This window comes from Theobroma umbraticum, unplaced genomic scaffold (genome assembly GCF_002168275.2).
Source record: "Theobroma umbraticum cultivar Fairchild unplaced genomic scaffold, ASM216827v3 scaffold_30.0, whole genome shotgun sequence".
Taxonomy (NCBI): domain Eukaryota; kingdom Viridiplantae; phylum Streptophyta; class Magnoliopsida; order Malvales; family Malvaceae; genus Theobroma; species Theobroma umbraticum.
The window spans coordinates 4657446-4676546 of record NW_018397254.1 but is presented as its reverse complement, the minus strand read 5'-3'; the positions used below and the strand labels follow the sequence as shown (position 1 = coordinate 4676546).

General features: G+C 33.8%; 5 protein-coding genes across 5 annotated transcripts in view; 3 read left to right on the top strand and 2 right to left on the bottom strand.

The window, feature by feature from the left end:
- Window positions 1-855: 855 nt before the first annotated feature.
- On the bottom strand, window positions 856-4851 carry LOC110420116 (copper ion binding / methyltransferase). Its single transcript, XM_021433298.2, has 12 exons — window positions 4645-4851; window positions 4278-4543; window positions 4037-4110; window positions 3841-3935; window positions 3336-3433; window positions 3069-3152; window positions 2711-2791; window positions 2497-2577; window positions 2279-2374; window positions 1857-1936; window positions 1536-1627; window positions 856-1389 (listed from the first exon to the last, which is right to left on the bottom strand). The coding sequence occupies exons 1-12, from the start codon at window positions 4775-4777 to the stop codon at window positions 989-991; spliced, it is 1581 nt and encodes a 526-aa protein (XP_021288973.1). The 5' UTR covers window positions 4778-4851; the 3' UTR covers window positions 856-988.
- Window positions 4852-6830: 1979 nt separating this feature from the next.
- Window positions 6831-8539, bottom strand: LOC110418991 (Tetratricopeptide repeat (TPR)-like superfamily protein). The gene is made up of 3 exons (XM_021431841.2): window positions 7700-8539; window positions 7403-7575; window positions 6831-7314 (listed from the first exon to the last, which is right to left on the bottom strand). The coding sequence occupies exons 1-3, from the start codon at window positions 8276-8278 to the stop codon at window positions 7191-7193; spliced, it is 876 nt and encodes a 291-aa protein (XP_021287516.1). The 5' UTR covers window positions 8279-8539; the 3' UTR covers window positions 6831-7190.
- A 3629-nt stretch (window positions 8540-12168) lies between these two features.
- On the top strand, window positions 12169-13414 carry LOC149527721 (putative F-box protein At1g65740). Its single transcript, XM_089784992.1, has 2 exons — window positions 12169-12541; window positions 12819-13414. The coding sequence occupies exons 1-2, from the start codon at window positions 12169-12171 to the stop codon at window positions 13412-13414; spliced, it is 969 nt and encodes a 322-aa protein (XP_089641118.1).
- Window positions 13415-15366: 1952 nt separating this feature from the next.
- LOC110424932 (RING/U-box superfamily protein) overlaps window positions 15367-19101 on the top strand; it is a 10745-nt gene continuing 7010 nt past the window's right edge. Inside the window, exon 1 of the mRNA XM_021439648.2 lies at window positions 15367-15389. The gene's annotated coding sequence lies outside the window, so the exon portion shown is untranslated. The remainder of the gene's footprint in view (window positions 15390-19101) is intronic.
- Window positions 16919-19101, top strand: part of LOC110415599 (cinnamoyl-CoA reductase-like SNL6) — a 3387-nt gene continuing 1204 nt past the window's right edge. Inside the window, exons 1-4 of the mRNA XM_021427299.2 lie at window positions 16919-17075; window positions 17184-17312; window positions 17406-17563; window positions 18378-18569. Coding sequence (XP_021282974.1) covers window positions 17186-17312; window positions 17406-17563; window positions 18378-18569 — 477 coding nt within the window. The 5' untranslated portion in view covers window positions 16919-17075; window positions 17184-17185. The remainder of the gene's footprint in view (window positions 17076-17183; window positions 17313-17405; window positions 17564-18377; window positions 18570-19101) is intronic.

The following is a 19101-nucleotide window of genomic DNA, read 5'->3' as shown; positions in this document are numbered from 1 at the left end:
ATTATCTTCCATCTCATAAACTTCATTTTAATTTTTAGATTTTAAAACAATAAAAAATATAAATAAGAAACAAGGAAGCGAAGTCTAATTGGTGTTTAATCTCTATAATCAAACATATCCAAGTTTTCCGTGGGGTATCAGTTAACATCTGCTTCAAAATTTGCCCTGACTATGAACTGTTCGATCGGCAAGCCTCAAACCCCAATTTTTTGTGGCGTCTTTTAACTCAAATCTTTGTGAATTTCATACAAAGACGACCGAAGTTGGTCTCAGTAAAAAAATTCTCTGCTCTGCCATGCAGACTTGAACCATAGCCACTGTTAATTTTCCATGTGCCCTGTTAGTTTTGCTCAGCCATAAACGCATTTGTCTGAAACAAAAAAGGGAAAAAGGAAACGCTACGGACTGATGATAGTTTGTGGTCCTAGATGTTAGTACCACGAAGAAATCTTTCATCACGCACACGTTTTTATAATTTTATGGTGAATGTTAACGTTTAATATTTCTCCGAATTGTTGGGATGAATTGTATGTTTTGGCATTTTCCTGAATAAAGGAATTGCTGCAGCAAAATTTAGAGGGCATCACTTTTTTGCAACTGGGTTTTATTTGTTAAGTCTCAAGCTCAGCTGGTATTTTGTTCCCATGCTTCTGACGGAGCAAAATTTGAAATGGGGGCTCCTATACTGAGCTAATATTTAGGGTCTTTATTTGTTTTGATCCGCATGTAAATGCATTTATCCGGGTTTATCTTGCAACGAACCTTCCTAATGAGTTCGGTGGGTCTTAGTCGCCGGAAAAGAGTACCTTACGGTTGGATAACAAATTAGAATTTTATTTTAGTGCTATATTGCCGAAAGAGGTCCCATCTTGGAACAAAATCTTAGTGAACCACCCATCTTGGGCACCTCAAACTTTATATTAATATATCATTTGACTGGGCATTTTGCTTTCCTTTGTATATATATCATCTGCCTTCACATTCGTGATCATGAGACACTACCCGTTACATTCCTTCCCAAGGGCCACAAGTCACCCCAGAATGACCTTCGGGCCTGATGATGCAAAGTAGGATTCTTACTTTGTGTGATAACCTCGCGGTCAAATGAACCCTCTGAGGCATCTCCATTGGTTGGTCGACAAATATTCATGTGAACCTGCCTGCCTCTCCGAACAGGAGGGAAGATAATCCGTCCCCAACCGCCCCCAAGATCAGCAAGAGCTGTTTCTTCTTCTTGATCTTCTTCTTCATTATCTTGTTCTTCTGCTTGATGGTCTTCATCATTATCACTGACAATATCAGTTTCCATAACATCGGAGTCATAGGCACTTGAATGCACTTCTTCATATGGAATGACATCAGCAGTTTCTTTTATAGTAACTAGATCCTCTGTCAAGTTAAAAACAGATTTTTGAAATGGAAAATATCAGAATTAAGAGCTCTCCTAAATTCTAGGAATCAGTGTCAGCAAAGTGTGCTACTAGAGTTAAAAAGGTTAAAAAAAAGGAAAGATGATGGTGGAGACAAAGATGTACCATAGTCAGTTTCAAGATCTTCTGGATTCCTCTTAGCACGCTGCTCTTTCAAAGTCTCAAATTTTATACCATCAAGAGGCCAAGATTCCCTTCTGAAATTTTTAATAATGGTTAAAATTAACAACATGAGACAACAGAGGGGAAAAGGGATTCTGCCTAAAAGTGTGGTCTATTCAAGGTTTGTAAAGACACTTAAGAGGTGTTAAGGAAAGACCAAATTACTCAAACCAGCAGACATACATGTTGCTAGAGCTTCAAATTACCGAAAAGAAAAACATTTTTGTAAATTACACAATTCACACAACAGTTGAGAATACTAACCGAGGTCGTTGTCCTCTTCTGAAAGCAACAAAACAAAACTTTTCATCTTCAAAGCCACGTAAAGGATCACCCTTGGAACGCTACAAAAAAGTGAAAAATGAAAGAGTTGAGATCAGTGAAAATTTCCTTATTCTGAGGCTTTCAAGATAAACTCTTCCAATTCCCAGAAAAATATATAATTGCAATGTAAAATATGTGATTCAGATTCTACTTTGAACCACCATGAGACAAGATAGCATGGACCTAGGTATTTCACAAGGAGATTAGCTCATTTATAAAACTAAAACATAAAAAATCTTAGGTTGAGAGAAAGAATAGCGGAACAAAAATACTAGATAAGTTCCCAGCATTGACAATTGCTGACTTGCATTAACATGGAATACTAGATAAGTCAACAAATGATAAATGAATAAAGGAAAAACCTTGTATGCACGTTGTGAAGATGTCCTCTGCAAACGCTGAACAAAATGACAGTACTTTCCAGATTTCTCCAGTGGACAACACCCATCATGAGGGCACTGAATCGGGAAAGTTACTTATTTAATTATCTTTTTAAGGAAACAAAAATATATAAGTGAGATTGTGCAGCATGTTTAAGTATGGAGAAAAAGAAAAGCAGAGGAGGCACAATCATACTTACTGGAGCAATGATGAATGCACCACTTCTAAGATCGATAAGGTCCTTAGAACCTTCCTTGTTTGCCTTGGCTTTACGGCATTTCTAAGAAATCATAACTAAGCTATCATATAAGCATAGGGAAAAAAGAACAACCATAAAGGGAACACATAATAGTCACACAACATAACAAATTTATTTTCAAAAGAAAAAAAAAAGGAGGAAAAAATAAACTCACTCTTTTTTCCATCCACAATATGTGAGATCGCATCTGAGATATAATATTAGATCCATGTGGTGTTCCTGGTTCAACTAAGACCTGCCAACAATCAAATTTTATGAAAACTGAAATATATAGGACAGACAACGACCAAAATAATATTCCTACAAGGATAACAACTTATAATCTGCAAGTCATAGCTAAGGTGCCTTAAATCATCCCATCAAGTGTCAGAAGGGCTTCCAATTCAGGGTGGCATGAATGGCATACATTAGTTTGTTTCCTCATCCATGGCACAAAAAGTGATACAAACCATTGATATTCCCCCAGCAAAATATACAATGACAGAAATACGTCAATAATTCAAAGAACATACCAGGACATCCCGTGTCAGATTCCAAAGTTGGCGCACTATTGTAATTCGGTCCTTCAGTGATGGTACCTCTCCAAGCACATAAGACTTTAACCCATCAAAAGAGGCATTTTATTTTGTTAGTACCAAGAAAGGGCATACCTCCAAAAGATTTCCAAAAAGTATTCATGGCATGCAGCAATTAAAACAGTAAACTAAACAGAAACATTAATAGGCTACATCTGAGCCAAGACAAAACAATGAAAAATTTGGGCAGAATTACAAACTTACAGCAATTACAAGGTCATGTTCCCTCTCAGACTTGCTGATATCTTTTGTTAATGTTTGAAGGCTAGTATAGCTATGAATAAGGGGCAAGTTCTTCAGGCCTAAAAACAAACATAAAGAAATGACATAAAAATATCAGAAATTGCCCAATTATGCCTTAAATCATTTTACCACACAAATATTAGTTACGATGATGAAAACTCTCTATGGTCATTATTTGCAATAGTTCCAATCTATTCTATCATCAAAAAGAAATCATCATACAGACAGTTGGTACTGTCAACTCTTTTCTACCATCTGCCAAAGACACATGCTACTTTGATGTAACACGCTTATCATCAATCATAAATGTAAGCATATCCATAATTATTTCATATTTTCTAACTTACAATTTACATTATCATGATGCAGCCAAAGTGCTAATCAGCTAGCTCTGTAACAAATGCATCAACTGCTCCCAACTACCATCAGATTTAATCTCAACGAAAATGTGAATATGAATAATTACCTTGTATAAGACTTCGACCTGCACGCTGCATGGATTGAGATGGTTCCACTATGTTTATTTTCTCCACAGTTTTAGGCCAGACTTCTCTTATTGCCCTATAAACCCACAAAGTTTATTACTGAAACGAATTTTATATAACTTCAAGACAACTCAATATGCACATATATTTGCAGATAAAACCCAAACCATTTCCCACCAGAATGCCGAACCAGTGCCAGCACCAAAATCCAAAACTTTTGTTGGAGAGAAACCTGGTAGCCTTCTCCTCACCTAGCAAAAGCGACAAAAACAAAAATTTACCCAAATTTAAAAGCAAACAACAAATTCCGCCTCTATACACATAAATGCCTAGAAATGATCAATCATTGGCAATTATGGCACAAATTTTTATTATTAAGGTTGTAAACTTGTAATTTAGAGGAACAAATGTTTGGTACCTCACTAAGGACCCTATAACAAGCAGAGTAAACTGCGGGCATCCTGGAAGCAACATAAGCAACTGTCTCATCATCTCTATAAGTGAGACCGATATCGCCATAAGCACTCTTGATTTTCCATCTCTTTGACTGCTCCACTGACTTAAGAGGATCCTCAACGAGCTCCTTCGAAGTCTCAGCCGTCAGATGCAGATTCACATCTTTAATCTGGCTAAAAGACTCCGATAACCGCAACACTTTTCTCCGCATATAAGGGTCCTCTTGCTCTGTAACCCAATATCCATAAGCCCAAAAAAAAAACCAAGAAGAGCATTTTAGTTTGAAGATATTGAAATGGTCAATAAATTCACATAGATAGATAGATCACCTAGGAGGTACTTCTTGATGGCCCGGCGAAGGCGAACGGGAACGACGAGGCAGCGTTCGGATTGTTTGGCTGCAGCACGGAGGGACTCAGGGGTGAAGATTTTTTGGGTTGTTTCTGAGATTAAGGATGCCATTGATGGAAACGGGTGCTTGCTTCTGCGAGCGAAATGAGGGAGGTTCGTGCTTTTTGTGCAGAGAAGGTTGTCACTGTTAGGGGTTAAGGGTTTTAGATTGTTTCGGGCTATAAAAATGGACCCATCACAAACTTCGAATAGTAGAGTTTATAATCCAAGAAGCCTTCTAACTACTGGGCCCAAGAAATATAATCCATTTTTTTGTCATTTATTTTTTTTTTTGGCATTTTATTTAAACATAATGTATGTTCTTAATTTTTGCCTTCCAACATATAAAGAGTTATGCTCTATTTTTTTCTTTTTTTACAATTAAAAGATCATGTGTCAATCAATAACTAAATACTCAACCAATGAACTAAATGCGGGATACTATTAATAGTGATAGTAATATACATATCTTCTAATAAAATGAACATATAAGAAGATGATATTCCAATATCTTGAGAGATCAATATATTTTCTAGTAAGATTTTATTTCTCTAACAATCTCTTTAAAATCTCAAGGGATCAACATATTTTCTAATAAGATTTTATATCTGTGACAATCTATCAAGTCCTATACTCCTACAATATATAAATACAGTGAAATTGAATGCAAATGAGCACGCCTTATTTTCATCTTCAATACTATTTTCTGTTCATTTTGTTAAACAATTTAGGTCCTCTAGAAGGCTGATGCATATTTATCATTGAGCTTGTAATTCACAGATGCCAGGAATAAATTCAAAGTCTCATTTGCTTGGCCTACAAAATTTTCCTGAAAACAACAAGATAGAAGACAAGGGTAAAGGGCCATCGAAGACAATAAACCAACGGGGCTACGGAGACCATAACGGAACTACTCAGAAGCATGAGAAAGGTTCCGAATACTTCAAAAGTAACAAGGAAGGGTATTGTTTCAGGCGCCTGAAGACCGGCTTGTGGCTAGGAAATGGCAGCATTTACTAAATATTTACGTTTTTGCACATTAAGGCTTTTCTTTGTTTTTCATTGAAATGAATGTAGAAACTTCTCAGTACTTTCGGGAAGCAAAGATTGATCGCTTGGCACAACTTGTATATCTAAATCTTTTGAGTCATTTTCAATTTCCCTGGAAATTATGTTGCCTCAACAGTCATTGAATCATGACTTGCCTTGGCATTAAAATGTTTAAAAAGTCAGCACCGCCACAAAATTGAAATACTTAACATCGTGTTATTAGAATTAAACCACAAAGTTATGATCGAGTGTTGAGATGATGATACTTCCTTTTTCCAATTGTTCGGAGAGAAATGGGATTGAGTTATATAGTATATCAACCTCCAATCAAGTTATAAATCTGGCAGCTGAAGCCATGAGTTTCGCTTGAGGGATGGTTGAAAAAGAGTGATCTAGCGTTCCAACATAAGCATTCAAGACATGAGTTTCGCTTGAGGGATGGTTGAAAAAGAGTGATCTAGCATTCCAACATAAGCATTCAAGACATGAGTTTCGAGGTTTAAGGTCGAATCAATGGAAAAAGATGCAATTTTTCAATGACATGATGACTAAAGAATTAGAGAATTCTGCAACAATGTATCTATGGCTGCCATATTTTGGACCTGATGGCAAGGAACCTTTTTTTGGGAAAACTTGAAGATTGGGCATCCATTGATCGCTTTATTCTTCTCTTTTCAAAGAAAAGTACCAACAAAAGTTTTATACCGAATTAAGCAATTCATCATTCAATCACAGAATCTAAACACCTAATTAATAATATTCTAGAATCATTTATGACCATTTTTCTTTTCTTTTGGGTGCAAATTCATGATCCCATTGATGACATTGGACTTTGCTTAGTGGGGTGGTAAAGTGAAGATTTCTCCTCTCTTTTTCTGCGTTCATTGTTCCTCAAGGTTTATATTTAGTCAATGAATTGCCCGAGCAGTGACAGAAAGGTACCCCTGCAAGAATTGAAGTTTATAGACCCCTACAAAGAACTGAAAATTGTTCACAATCCAGGCTAATAACCTAACATAAGAACATGATTTCACTTAGGTTGAGCTAAACATATTTGGCATGATGAAGAAGTTCATTATACACTGAAGGAGCGAATTGCTGTCGATTAAAACACCTGCACTTTTAAAATAGAAACATATTACATCAAAAAAAGGTTCAAATTCAAACCAAAAAACCAGTACATACTTCTATAGCCCTGCAGCAGCCTGACACTGAATCGTCTTGTTATTGAAGTTAGTATTAACATCCAGTACCATGATTTATTTTATTCCCATGTTAATCAAAAGCATTTTTTCCCATACTCTCGTTTCTTTCGGTTCCATCATTTTCCTTCTGCCTCAACTTTCTCTGCTTCTTCGATCACGTAAATCCTATTGAAAACCCATGATCCTACATACAATGTTTTCGTATGACGTCTACCACGAATGAGAGGGTGTTAAAAAGCTGCGACCATAGCAGGCGAAACCCCAACTTGATCGCCCATTTCCTTTTCTTCTTGTTCTTGTTCTTCATCTTCCTCCGATTCCCACATGAAGTGTGCGTAGGAACCCAGCACCATGCTGCAAAAAATACCCAGAAGTTAAGCTTGGTTTGCAGAGATATATAATAATAGCAGAGTAGAGATAAAAGGAAGGTGAAGAAAGTTACCAGTCATCAGGAGAAGCCGCGACGGCTCTGTCGAAGTAAGACTTGGCTCGGGTTTCATCTCTGTGTCTCTCCCAGATAAACTTCCCGTACAAAGACAAAACCTCTCCATCTCCAGGACTCGCTAATATCGCTCTTCCGTAATACTCCTCCGCCCTCTCCATATCTCCTTCCACCTTCAGAATCAAAACCAAACAACAAAGAAAATTCGGATTATTTAAGTAATACAATTAAAAAACTAAGAAAGTTATATCAAAATAATATAATATTAGTAATATTTGTTATTGATGCTGGAATTACCTCGTGCAAGAACCTGCCGTAGTTTCTCAAGAGAAGAGAGTCGCTGGGATTTAGTTTCAACATTTCCCTATAGTAATCGCCGATCTTGCTCTCATCACCGAACGAATCATATCCGTGATCGCTGCCGGATTTCCCGCCATTTCCGAAACCGTCACCGAATAACCCAATCTCCTCCATCCAGATCCCGAATTCCGGCCAAACTGGCGCAAAACTCGCCCGATCACTTCCTTTTCCCGTCACCAACGTTCGAAACTCCCTGTCTACTTCACCATCCGACAAATACTCCTTCTCCGGTATCCCCGCCGGAAAACACCAAGATCCGCCGGGAATCCGAGAGTCCGACCTAATGATATCAGTATCGGACAACGCTCGCCTCATATGCGTGTGAGTCTCCTTCGGGTTCCTTTTATTCATAGGGAAATGCAACGAGATTACCGGAGAACAAGGGTAGGAGCCGGCTCTCTCACAGGAGTAAACCCCGCCGATCGAACTTTGACGAGAAAGAGAAACTTTAGGCGAACTGCACAGAGCCCGAGACGGGACCGGAACCGAACCGGCTCTCAAAAGAGCAGATTTCATAACTGAAGAACGCTCGGTCTCAAACTTCTACACTGACAGTAAAGCTTAGGCCTTTTGGAAGGGCTTCATGTTATATAAATAGATAGTTAGGAGCCGTCGGACGTGGTGACGGTAGTTGACTTCAAATAGAGTGAGATAATGACACGTGTAAGATTGAACGTGAACGTAGGCATGAGCGTGGCGTCGGCTATGGCGAAGACCGGAAAACTTTTTCCTTTTCTTTCTGGGGTCACGAGAAAAGGGTGACTGAGTTAGCTGGTGCTGCCAAGTGTTAGGAAAGCTATCGGTGGGTCCCGCACGAAATGGTACGGATACCTTAACAGTGAGATGTGTGCTGAGGCGATCGAGCTTTATAGAATAGAGATTTCTTTTTTTTTTCTTTTTCATTTTCCCTCTGATAATAATTACAAACCGAATAACTTTGCTATATAATATTTGTTCCAATTTCGAGAAGATTGAGTGAGAAATTTGAAGAGATATGAGTCAACGTTAGATATTAGAATTAAGTACTTGTATAAGTGAAAGAATCTAATTTTGAAGAATTAAAAAAATTGCCATTTATTATAAAAAGTAAAAAAAATTATTTTATTTTTTTCAATTTTTAACACCAAAACATTTTATTTAATAGATTAAATGCATAACATCTTGTTTAAAAAGTAATTTTTGAATTTATTATTTTAAATAAAAATAAAATTACTTTTCAGATTTTAATTTATTTATCAACCATAGTACTCTCTAGGTGCATGGTGAATCTCAAATCATGTAAATTATGAATTTAAGCTTGGTTTATACTTTATATATTCATGGAAAAAGGAAAACAAAGTTCTTATTTGAGTTTTCTTTCTTCTTCATTAATAGCAATCCCCAACCTCCAGCCACATATTTGGTTCTAGAACTCAAACTCAAAAATAAAAAGTCAAAGTTTTGAATAGAATAAAAAGGCTAGGATACCATGCCTAAGCAAAAACAAACCCATCTACTCTTAAGCATAAAATAAACTAATACTCGTATTACAAATAAATAAAGAAATGAGAAAAAGAAAACAATGTTCTCTAACAAAAAACAAAGGTGGATTTGCACGTCATGGGCAGGGCGGCAAATGGACTTCATTCGTTTCTGTGTTCCCATGCCGAGTTCTACCCAAAAGCCGATGAGACAAAGGCCCTCTTTATCTCAAACAGTGTATTGTGGATAAAGGAATTAAATAAAAAGTTATAGGATTCTTTTCAATTAATAATATGGAATCTGGTATTATTCGTCCCCTTTAAATAGAACTAAAGTACTTTATAAATGAGTTAAAAGTATAACACAAAGCAGTAATCTTAACATATTTATTATCTAAATCGAATGTTGATGATAAATTTTTTTAATATTATTCTTTTATATGTTTTGTTCATAATTGACAAACTATTTATTTTAATTGATAAATTATTTAAATATAAAATTTATTAATTTAATTTTAACTAAAAAACTCTATAAATAAATTTACTTTTATTATTAAATTTGAATCAAGTCTAGTTTTGTAACCAGTGTTCACGATAATATTTGAATACTAAAGTTTATAATTGAATTTAAATATAAATACCTCAAAATTAGTGAATATCTTATTACGTTTCCATTTCTAATTTATTCCTTTCTTTCTTTCAAACAAAGCTTCATTAAATCAAACATTAAGTATAGTTTATTCGTTTAGCATATGGTTTACATGCATGGGTACATTGTCCTTGCTGTTGTTGGACTTTGAAGTTTTTAAAGAGCACGGTGATTGACTTGGGAATGGGACCACCAGCCCCATGTGATGCCACGTGCGAAGTTCTCAATGGGCTCCGCGTGGAGTGAATGGTCCATGTGGTCTCACATGACAAGTTCAGTGCTCACCCCGCCGTGGCATGCTTCTTTTACGTGCCATCTGGAAAAATTAACTCTCAATCTCATCTCTTTTCCTTTTCCTTATCTCCACTCGTTGGGTTGTACACGTGTCTGATTTTATTAAAAGTAATGTGTGTAATTTTTTTAAGTATAAGATTAAATACTCCTTTCCTATCGTTATTTATTTATTTTTTATTGTGTTAAAATATTTTTTTATATTATAAATTTATCTTCTATAATTTGTAGTACGTGTTCATATTAACAATCATTAAATATGTATATTAAAATTTTATTAAAATCAAAACTTTAATGACAACACCTTTATGAATTTTTTTGTAAAAAATTATCTTTTTTTAATGTTGGAATAACTCTCAGGGTCAGGCCCTGTTAAAATTTTTTTAAGATGAAAAAGAGTACATTAAGAAGACATAAACCTTATCTTCAAAATTACATGTGAGATTTTAAAAAGAAATATTACTTTATTTGCATATAGTTTATGAATGCATGGGAGAAGTAATATTACTCGTTTACAAAGAGTTAATTGCAAAAAATAAATTAGGACTCTTAATAGAGGTATTACTTTGCTTGTATACATTGTATGGATACATAGGGTAAGTAATATTACTCTTTTACAAGAAATTAGTTGCAAAAAATAAATAAAGAGTATTACTAATTTACATTTATTTAAATCTAACATATAAAAGATTCAATTTGTAAAACTTCAAAATGACTTTTAATTCACATTCACTATCCATGAATCTGAAAAATTCTAAAAATAAAGTGCTTCAAATAATTCCAAATAAAAGTTAGAATATATATAATATCAAATGAACCTATACTGTTTTTCTGTATCAAATGCACTACAATAATAGCATCCATCTCAAATCATATTTTAAAGAAATTATGGACATGGTACAAAAAGTAGTCCTCTTTTTAGGACAAGTAGCTTGACCTGCAAAGAATTTTGAAATCAAGATTTTCAGATAAACTAAATATAAACATACTTGTATGATTACGTACAACTTCTCCACACATTTTAGAAATGATCTTTAACGCTTCCATCTACGTTAAATTTGATTTCATTCATATTACACTTAAGCTATTTAATGATTTTTAATATATAAAAAATTAAAAAAGTAAAAATGTTTAAAATGAAAGAATAACAATAAACACTTATGGAATCTTTATCGAGAGGCAGTTTTTTACATTAACCATTTGGACTTTTCCTACCAAATCATTGTTATTTTTTACCCAAGCCTTGATCCTCTCGCACTCGTTTTTTTATTCTCAATTCTTCAGTCTACCCTGTTGTCAGGTTGTCTATGACCCTAGAGTAATTTGAAGAGAACCGTAGAAATCTAGATATATGATCACAAAAAGGCAAACCCATATCTATGGAAATTAGGCCTTGGTATGTCCAAAAACTAAATTGCAAATGAAATGAACATCCTCGCTGAGGTAGAGCGCAAACGAAAGCTTGCCTGACTATGGGCCTTAGGTTAGCCCAGATTAACATGTAAACCGGACCCTCACTTTCATTGTGGTCTTGTGGATATCAATACATAAAAAACAACTTGCTTACCTCACTTAATATGTTTTTCATAATTGTATACTATCAAATATAAAAATCTTATTTCTTAAATAATAAATTTTCACAATGAAAATAAAAAACTTAACAAAAAAGTAATACGAATATATAAAACTTATTACACACATAACATAAAATTATAAAAAAAAATCAAGTAGATATTAAATGCAGATAGAAATATTTTGTCGTTAGTACACATATTAAACTTTTCTAAAACGCCAACTGAGCACCAAATCGACTGAGGATTTTTGTTCTTAATACATATATGTTCAATTTTTCTAGAATGAATCCTACTTCACTGTACTAGTGGAATTGGACTCCTTCGAGGTCAAGGATTTAATCACGTCCCTTATTCAAAGTTCATTCTCCCCCTTTCAACGACGTTATTCTATTTTTCTCTTAAAAAAAAAAAAAGGGACATTATTCAATCATCATGGCCACCTGGTCTACTCTCCCTAAACCTATCTTGATCTTGGTAATGAAAAAACTAATAAATCTTTCTGATAAAATCAGATTCAGCAGTGTTTGTTCATCATGGAGATCAGTCGCTCTCCATGAACGCTTCCATCTCCTCCGCTGCGCACCTCCAGGCTTCATAATTCCTGGCGCTCCAAATAACTCATGCAAGGCACGCTGCTTTTTACCCTTGACAAAGATCAAGCTCTGCAACGATGGTGATACCCTTGACCACAATAACTTACCTCTGCTTTCACTTCCCGATAAGAGTCTGTGTAGCGGGTCTTACCAGGGATGGCTCGTGATGGTGAACCCCAACCTAGACATGGCCATGGTAGACCTGGTTTCGGGTGTTAGATTCAGAGTAGATTCAGACTCCCTGGTGTCACGACTCTCCCTCCAGTACCTCAAGCTTTAGCCTTGTCCAAGACTCATGTGTTTTATTCCATGTCCTCTGTGAACAAGGCTTTCATCTCCTAGAGCCCTACCTGCAGTCTCCCTTCCAAGTGCTTTTTCTTTGTTATATATCTCGCCATCATGCCTTGGCCTATTGCAAACTAGGAGACACAACCTGGAGCCCCATAAAATCTACAGATTCAGTTGGCAAACCGTTTAATGGTTTTTCAGATGCCATATATCACGGACAGCTTTATGCGTTGCATGAAACTGAAAAAATCTTTACCTGTGACCTCACAGCCCCTCCTCCAGAGATGACTGAGTTCTTAGCCAGTCCACACAGATTTATTAACAAGCAGTGCACTAAGGAAGTCTGCTACCTCGTCGAATCAGGAGGAGAGTTACTGCTTGTGTACCGCAGGAAAGATAACACTCGCACCAGAATAGGTTACAGAACAAGGATGTTTGAAGTATACAGATTAGATTTCAGTCTGAAGAAATGGATTCCAGTCGTAAGTTTGGGTGAATATGCCCTGTTTTTGGGGCGTAGTCAGTCTTTCTCACTATCTGAGAAAGTGGGAGGCATTAAAAGGAACCACATATATTTCATGGATGATTGTATTCATGCTGATCACTATTACAAGAAGGATACAGGATATGACATGGGGGAGTTCAATTTGGAGAGTTCGACCATTGATTTCTACCCTACCAGCTTCAGGCTACCTTATCAACCTGGGTTTTGGGTCACTCCAGCACTGCAATCAAGTCTTACCCTAGGCTACAAATCCTTTGATCTATATCTTTCGAGGAGTTTTGATTCTTCATGAAATATATACCCAATGTACAATTTCTGGATACATGCAGCAATAGGATATCTCTAGCAATTTTACATCCAAATCATAGACATTAGAATGTGAAACTGCTGCTTAATCCCTTTGCCACTGCCCTCCTTTGTTTTCCTTTACATTTCTTCTACTTGTTTTAGGCTTTTTTTTAAAAAAAATTTCTCAAGTGGGTTTTATGATGTCCTTGTAAATACGATTATGGTATTTTATAATCTAATACCAGGTACTATCCAATTTGATTAAATAAGATTAAAATATGTTATAATCATGCTCAAACTTTAATTTACGTTTTAATGAGAATTTTAATTTATTAAATTGATTTTTATTCATAATATATAAAAATATTGATATTAAATTTATTTTTTAATTCGAGTTTAGATATTAAATGTTGATTTTTAATTTGGTTTAGAAAAATTACGAATAGTTAAATTTTAATCAGGTTCGAATTTGTTGATTTAATGAGAGAAAATAGAATAGCAAAAGAAAATAAAATTGGGAAGAGGGGTGTGGATTACAATAAAAGGTGAAGATAAAGTTAAAGGCCTAAACTTTAAACTTTAAATCTTAAACCCTAAACATAAAAATTCAATACTCAATAACAGTTAAATAGGTTCTCAAGAACCCTGAAACCAATACAGAAAAAATCCAAAATCGTTGTTTGCAAAAACCCTGAAATCTGTTTTTTAAAAATCAAACCGGTTTTTCAAAACCCTCAAACCGGTTTTTTTCAAAACCCTCAAACGAACCATTCCGAAAACCCTAACCTATTTAAAAAACCCCTATTACTAGATTAGAAACCTTATATAGCAGCCCCCTTTCTCTCAGCCCTCTCTTCCTCGATCTCTGACGTTGTCGCCTTCGCCGACCTAAGCCTTTCTGACGGTGGGTCCCTCTTTTTCTTCTTTTCTGCTCTTCTCCTTCCTTTTGCCGTCAATTTCCTCTCCTTCTAAAAAAACCCTAGCCAACATTCTTCTTGCTGGAGGGCAAGGTCTTATTCACTCTTAAAACTGTATAAATTCCCAAAATTATCTTGTTCGTATCACCCATCTCTCTCTAAAAAACAAAAACATACTTTTCTTTCTCTCTTTCTCTAATAATCCATTAAATTAGGTCATTTTAATTTAATAATTCTCATTTAATTTTTAGTTTTGCTAGCATTGTTTAAGCATTTATGCTTCTCTTCTCCAATAATTGACCTGAAAAATAAATAATCCTTGCTGAATTTAATTTAGAATTGATTTATTTTGTATTTAATGTGTTATTTTTTACTAGGGTGTTTTTAATTCTTCCAAAAAGTATTAGATTTAGTTTTAATAATGGGTGGTGATCATTGGTGATTTTAAAACGGATGAGATAGATTTCTAACTTCATATTATTGGAGTATGTGTTATTGGCAGCTCAAGACTCTTTTTAAAATTTTTCTGGAGTGGTTTTTAAGTTGCTTCCTTGGGAAAGTCGTATTAAGGGGAGTGCTGCATCTGTGAAGGTCCGAGGATTGATAAGAGGCCTCATCCGGGGTCCATTTTGTCGACTTCCATATTATTGGACACGTGTCATTACGGCACCTGTTTTGGGACAATTGTTTCTAATATAAATTACTTGAAGATTATTTTAAAAATTTACTAGATCCTCCTGTAAAAAAAATTATTAAAATCTTGAGGTAAATGAAAATTTAGTGGGTTTCTGACATAGCAGTCCGAGTAACATTCTAAATTTTGATTCAATAAAAGAAATTAATTTAATTAAATATTGAGATACACACATTAATAAATGTTGTACATATATCAATATTGTCTTAAAAGTTATGGTTTAAGACACTGTTATAAAGTTTTGTATCCTCCAATGCCCAAATTCTTATAAAACACATTAAATTACTAACACAAATATAATTACGAGATGTAATATATTTTACTTAGTTAATTAATTATGTAACTTTTTCTAGTTTTTATGGTACAAAAACTTAAGTATCAAATAATTTAGATTCATTAATTAAAGTCGTATTAATAACTCATTTTTATGTAAATGTTTATGTGAATAAATACTCTCTCCGTTCTTAAATATTAATATTTTTTATTTTCACAAAAATCAAGATAGAAATTTTAATTTTACATAATTTATATTAAAATTTGAAAGCAAACTATTGATGTTCAATGATTTATAATATAAGAAAAGTAAATTATTAAATGTTTTAAAAAATAAAACAATTTTTATTTTGAAATACCTCAAAAAATAAAATAAGAGACGAATAGACTTTGGAAAACCTTCTGGAAAGGAGTTCAGTCATTAAATAAAAACGTACCGTGTTTTCAATTACCAATGATTTGATGGACTATACGAAAGCGATCCGTTAGACTAGGAATAGAACAATTTTATTTTTTATAATAAAAAATAAAACACTCTACGGTCGACTTTATATGGTTTAAGGCCATCACAAATTCCTCTTAATTTTCTAGGCAACCGCCATGTGCAAAAGCAACTGTTTATGACAGCATTAATCGCCAACGAAAAGCTCCGACCAATTAGCGAGGAAGAAGGGGCCCTTAATTAGGGGCATTCATGTCCATTTTAAAATGTCTCCATATTAATTACTCTTGTTGTCACTAAATATTTGTTTTTAACATAATATTTTTAAAAAAATTTTAAATTATTTACAAAATTTTAAATTATTTTTATTATTTTATTATATTTAATTAAATTTTTATAATTTAGTTTTTAATTAAATAAATTTTTATTATAACTAATGATTATTAATTAAAATATTACTTATCATTTTATATCATGTAACGTTAATGTGATATGTTGAAATGTTATAATAATGATGACATGATATAATGATATAATTATGTAATATTTTTTAACTATCATATTAATATAGGGTATTTTGATTAATGATAATTAATTAATTATTAGATATAAAAATATATTTAATTTAAAATAAAAATATATAAACTTAATTAAATACAATAAAGAAATAAAAACTTGTTTAAATGTTCTTAAATAGTTCATAGCATTATGTCATTTTGTCTTTCTTTGGTTTTTATAAAAACTAAGATAAACGTTCAGATTTTAATGTATTTTACATTAAAATTTAAATATTTTTATAATATAAAAGTTTATTTTTTAATATGGAAAAAGTCAAAAAAAATCATGAAAATAAATTTGAAACGTAGGAAAAGTAAGAGTATTAGGTGTAAAAATAATTAAAAAAAGAATTTCGAATATCTTAAAATAATTAATAAAGAAAATGGAACAGAATTAGTTAAATTTGAAATCAAAGTACTTTTAAAATGGCATTAGGTAAAAAATGTTTCCGTGAAAAGAAAAATAGAAAGACAGAAAGGAGTAAAATTTGATAACAAGGCAATCATGAAGACTGGTCTGTGTATAGTAGCTAAGTAAGGTAGGTTTCCCTTGTGATGTAAAACCAACACAGATGCATTCACGCTTCTACCAAACCCCTCTTTTTATGCAAAATCACATTTGTTGAAAAAGGTAAAAGATTGCAAAGCTCTTCTTCCAGTCTCTCTCCCTCTTTCCAACAACAACTACCTCTCCCCACACCCATCTACTCTCCCACGCCCTTTGAATGCTAGGCCAAGCCGACCCCCTTCCTCCTTTATATTTCTCGTCTCTACCATTTCAGGTCTACCCCAGAGCTTTTATTTGCACTACTTTTAACTCTTTCGATCAAATATAAAGTAAATCTAACTCACCAGTCTGACTCTTTTTGCATCTTTTCTCCCAAAAAAAGGAATGGCACCGGCTTCTTTCCATCACGAGAATGTTTGCGTGATGGATGCCTCCGGTCGCCTTGGCTCCACCCTGGTTGAACGGTTGCTGCAAAGAGGCTACACTGTCCATGCTGCTGTTCAGGGCCACGGTTAGCGTCCAGAAATTATGCCCCCACCCGGCTTCTTTTCTTTCCTTAGTGATTATCTGATTGATTATCTGTAGTACTGTTTCATGGTTATAGGTGATTTGATATTTAATGGGGTGGCAGCTGGTGAAAACAAGAAGCTGAAGGTTTTCCGTGCAGACCCTTTTGACTATCAGAGCATCATCGATGCTCTGAAAGGTTGCTCTGGTTTGTTTTACGCGTTTGAGCCTCCAGAGGACCACCCCGCCTATGATGTAAGTAATTCACCCTTATGTTGATCTTCTTCATCAGATTTCTCTGGAAGTTCCTTGTTCTGTACTTTGATTCTCAATCATAAACACATAATCATGTTTCAGTTAATCTTCAAAATGTTAATTTCTTGACGATTTTCCCAGGAAGGTTAATCAGTAACAAAAGAATCAGTGAACTGAGGCACATGCAATATGCGATCCAAGCAATTAAGATTTTTTCCTTTCTCTTTTTCCTATTGGCCAAACAAACATATTCTTTGTCCCATTACAGACATTTTCCACAAATTCATGCACTTTGAATGGTCCTGAGAAGAGTATAGAAGTAGGGTTCGTCTACGACTCTACCTTAGGTTCGGCCGCTTATCATCACTTGCTTGTAGTAGCTACGTCTGTATGATTTGACAGAATTTGAATAGGGATTTTAAATTCGGATCTTAATATTTCTTTAATAATTTGTGAATATTTCTATATATAATTAGTATAATAAAAAATCGATCGAACTTGAAAAAATTGTTCAATTCAAGTATTGATTCTAATCCAATATACATGTATATGTTTTCTACTATTTATAATAATTAACAATTTATTATTTTTCATTTTTTGCGATAGAAGTGAACTTTCCAAAATGGGAAGAAAAATTTCAACGGATAAATTGAATTATAATAAAAGTTCTAATAGTAATAGCTATAAAATCTATAGCACAGTAACTATGAACTATCTCTTGAAATTAAGAAGATTATTTTATTTCTGGAACATTAAAATTAAGAATTTGGGTGAAATCACAATTTTGAGAAAACTGGCATGGATTTGGTGGCAGGAATTTATGGCAGAAGTGGAGGTAAGAGCAGCACACAATGTGATAGAGGCATGCGCTCAGACGGATACGATGGACAAGGTGGTCTTCACGTCGTCTGCAACCGCTGTAGTTTGGAGAGACACCCCTCAATCCGTTGCTTCGGATTTGGATGAAAGGCATTGGAGCGATGTCAATTTCTGTCGCAAATTCAAGGTATATTAATTACTTACTACTACTACTATTTAATTATCAATATTATCCTTCCCTCTAATTCTAATTAACAAAATATTCTTCTACTAGTAAATGAAATAGTATAATTCATAACTAAAGATGTTAATTAAGAGCAATTATTTTCGTGTTTACTCACGGATACAATGATGTGTTGCGCATGCAGTTATAAATTGAAACATTGTAATTAGGTAAACTCTATCCTCGTTTTTAATAATTTTAACTAACTTTTTTTTATATGACACTTTATGGTTTCTTCTTTTTAATTAATATTTTGTAAATATCTCTTTTTCCCAATTAATATCACCTGGATAACTTTTATTTTTTAAAAAATAAATTATTAATTTTGTTTAACAAAAATATAAAGATATTATTGATTGTGAACAAATAAGTTAATTTTGAATTTAAAGTATTTTATTAATTTTAATAGACAAAATTAACAATCTAACTTTATGAAAACAAATGTTATTCACATGATATTAACAAAAAAAAAAGAGATATTCACGTGAAGCTAATG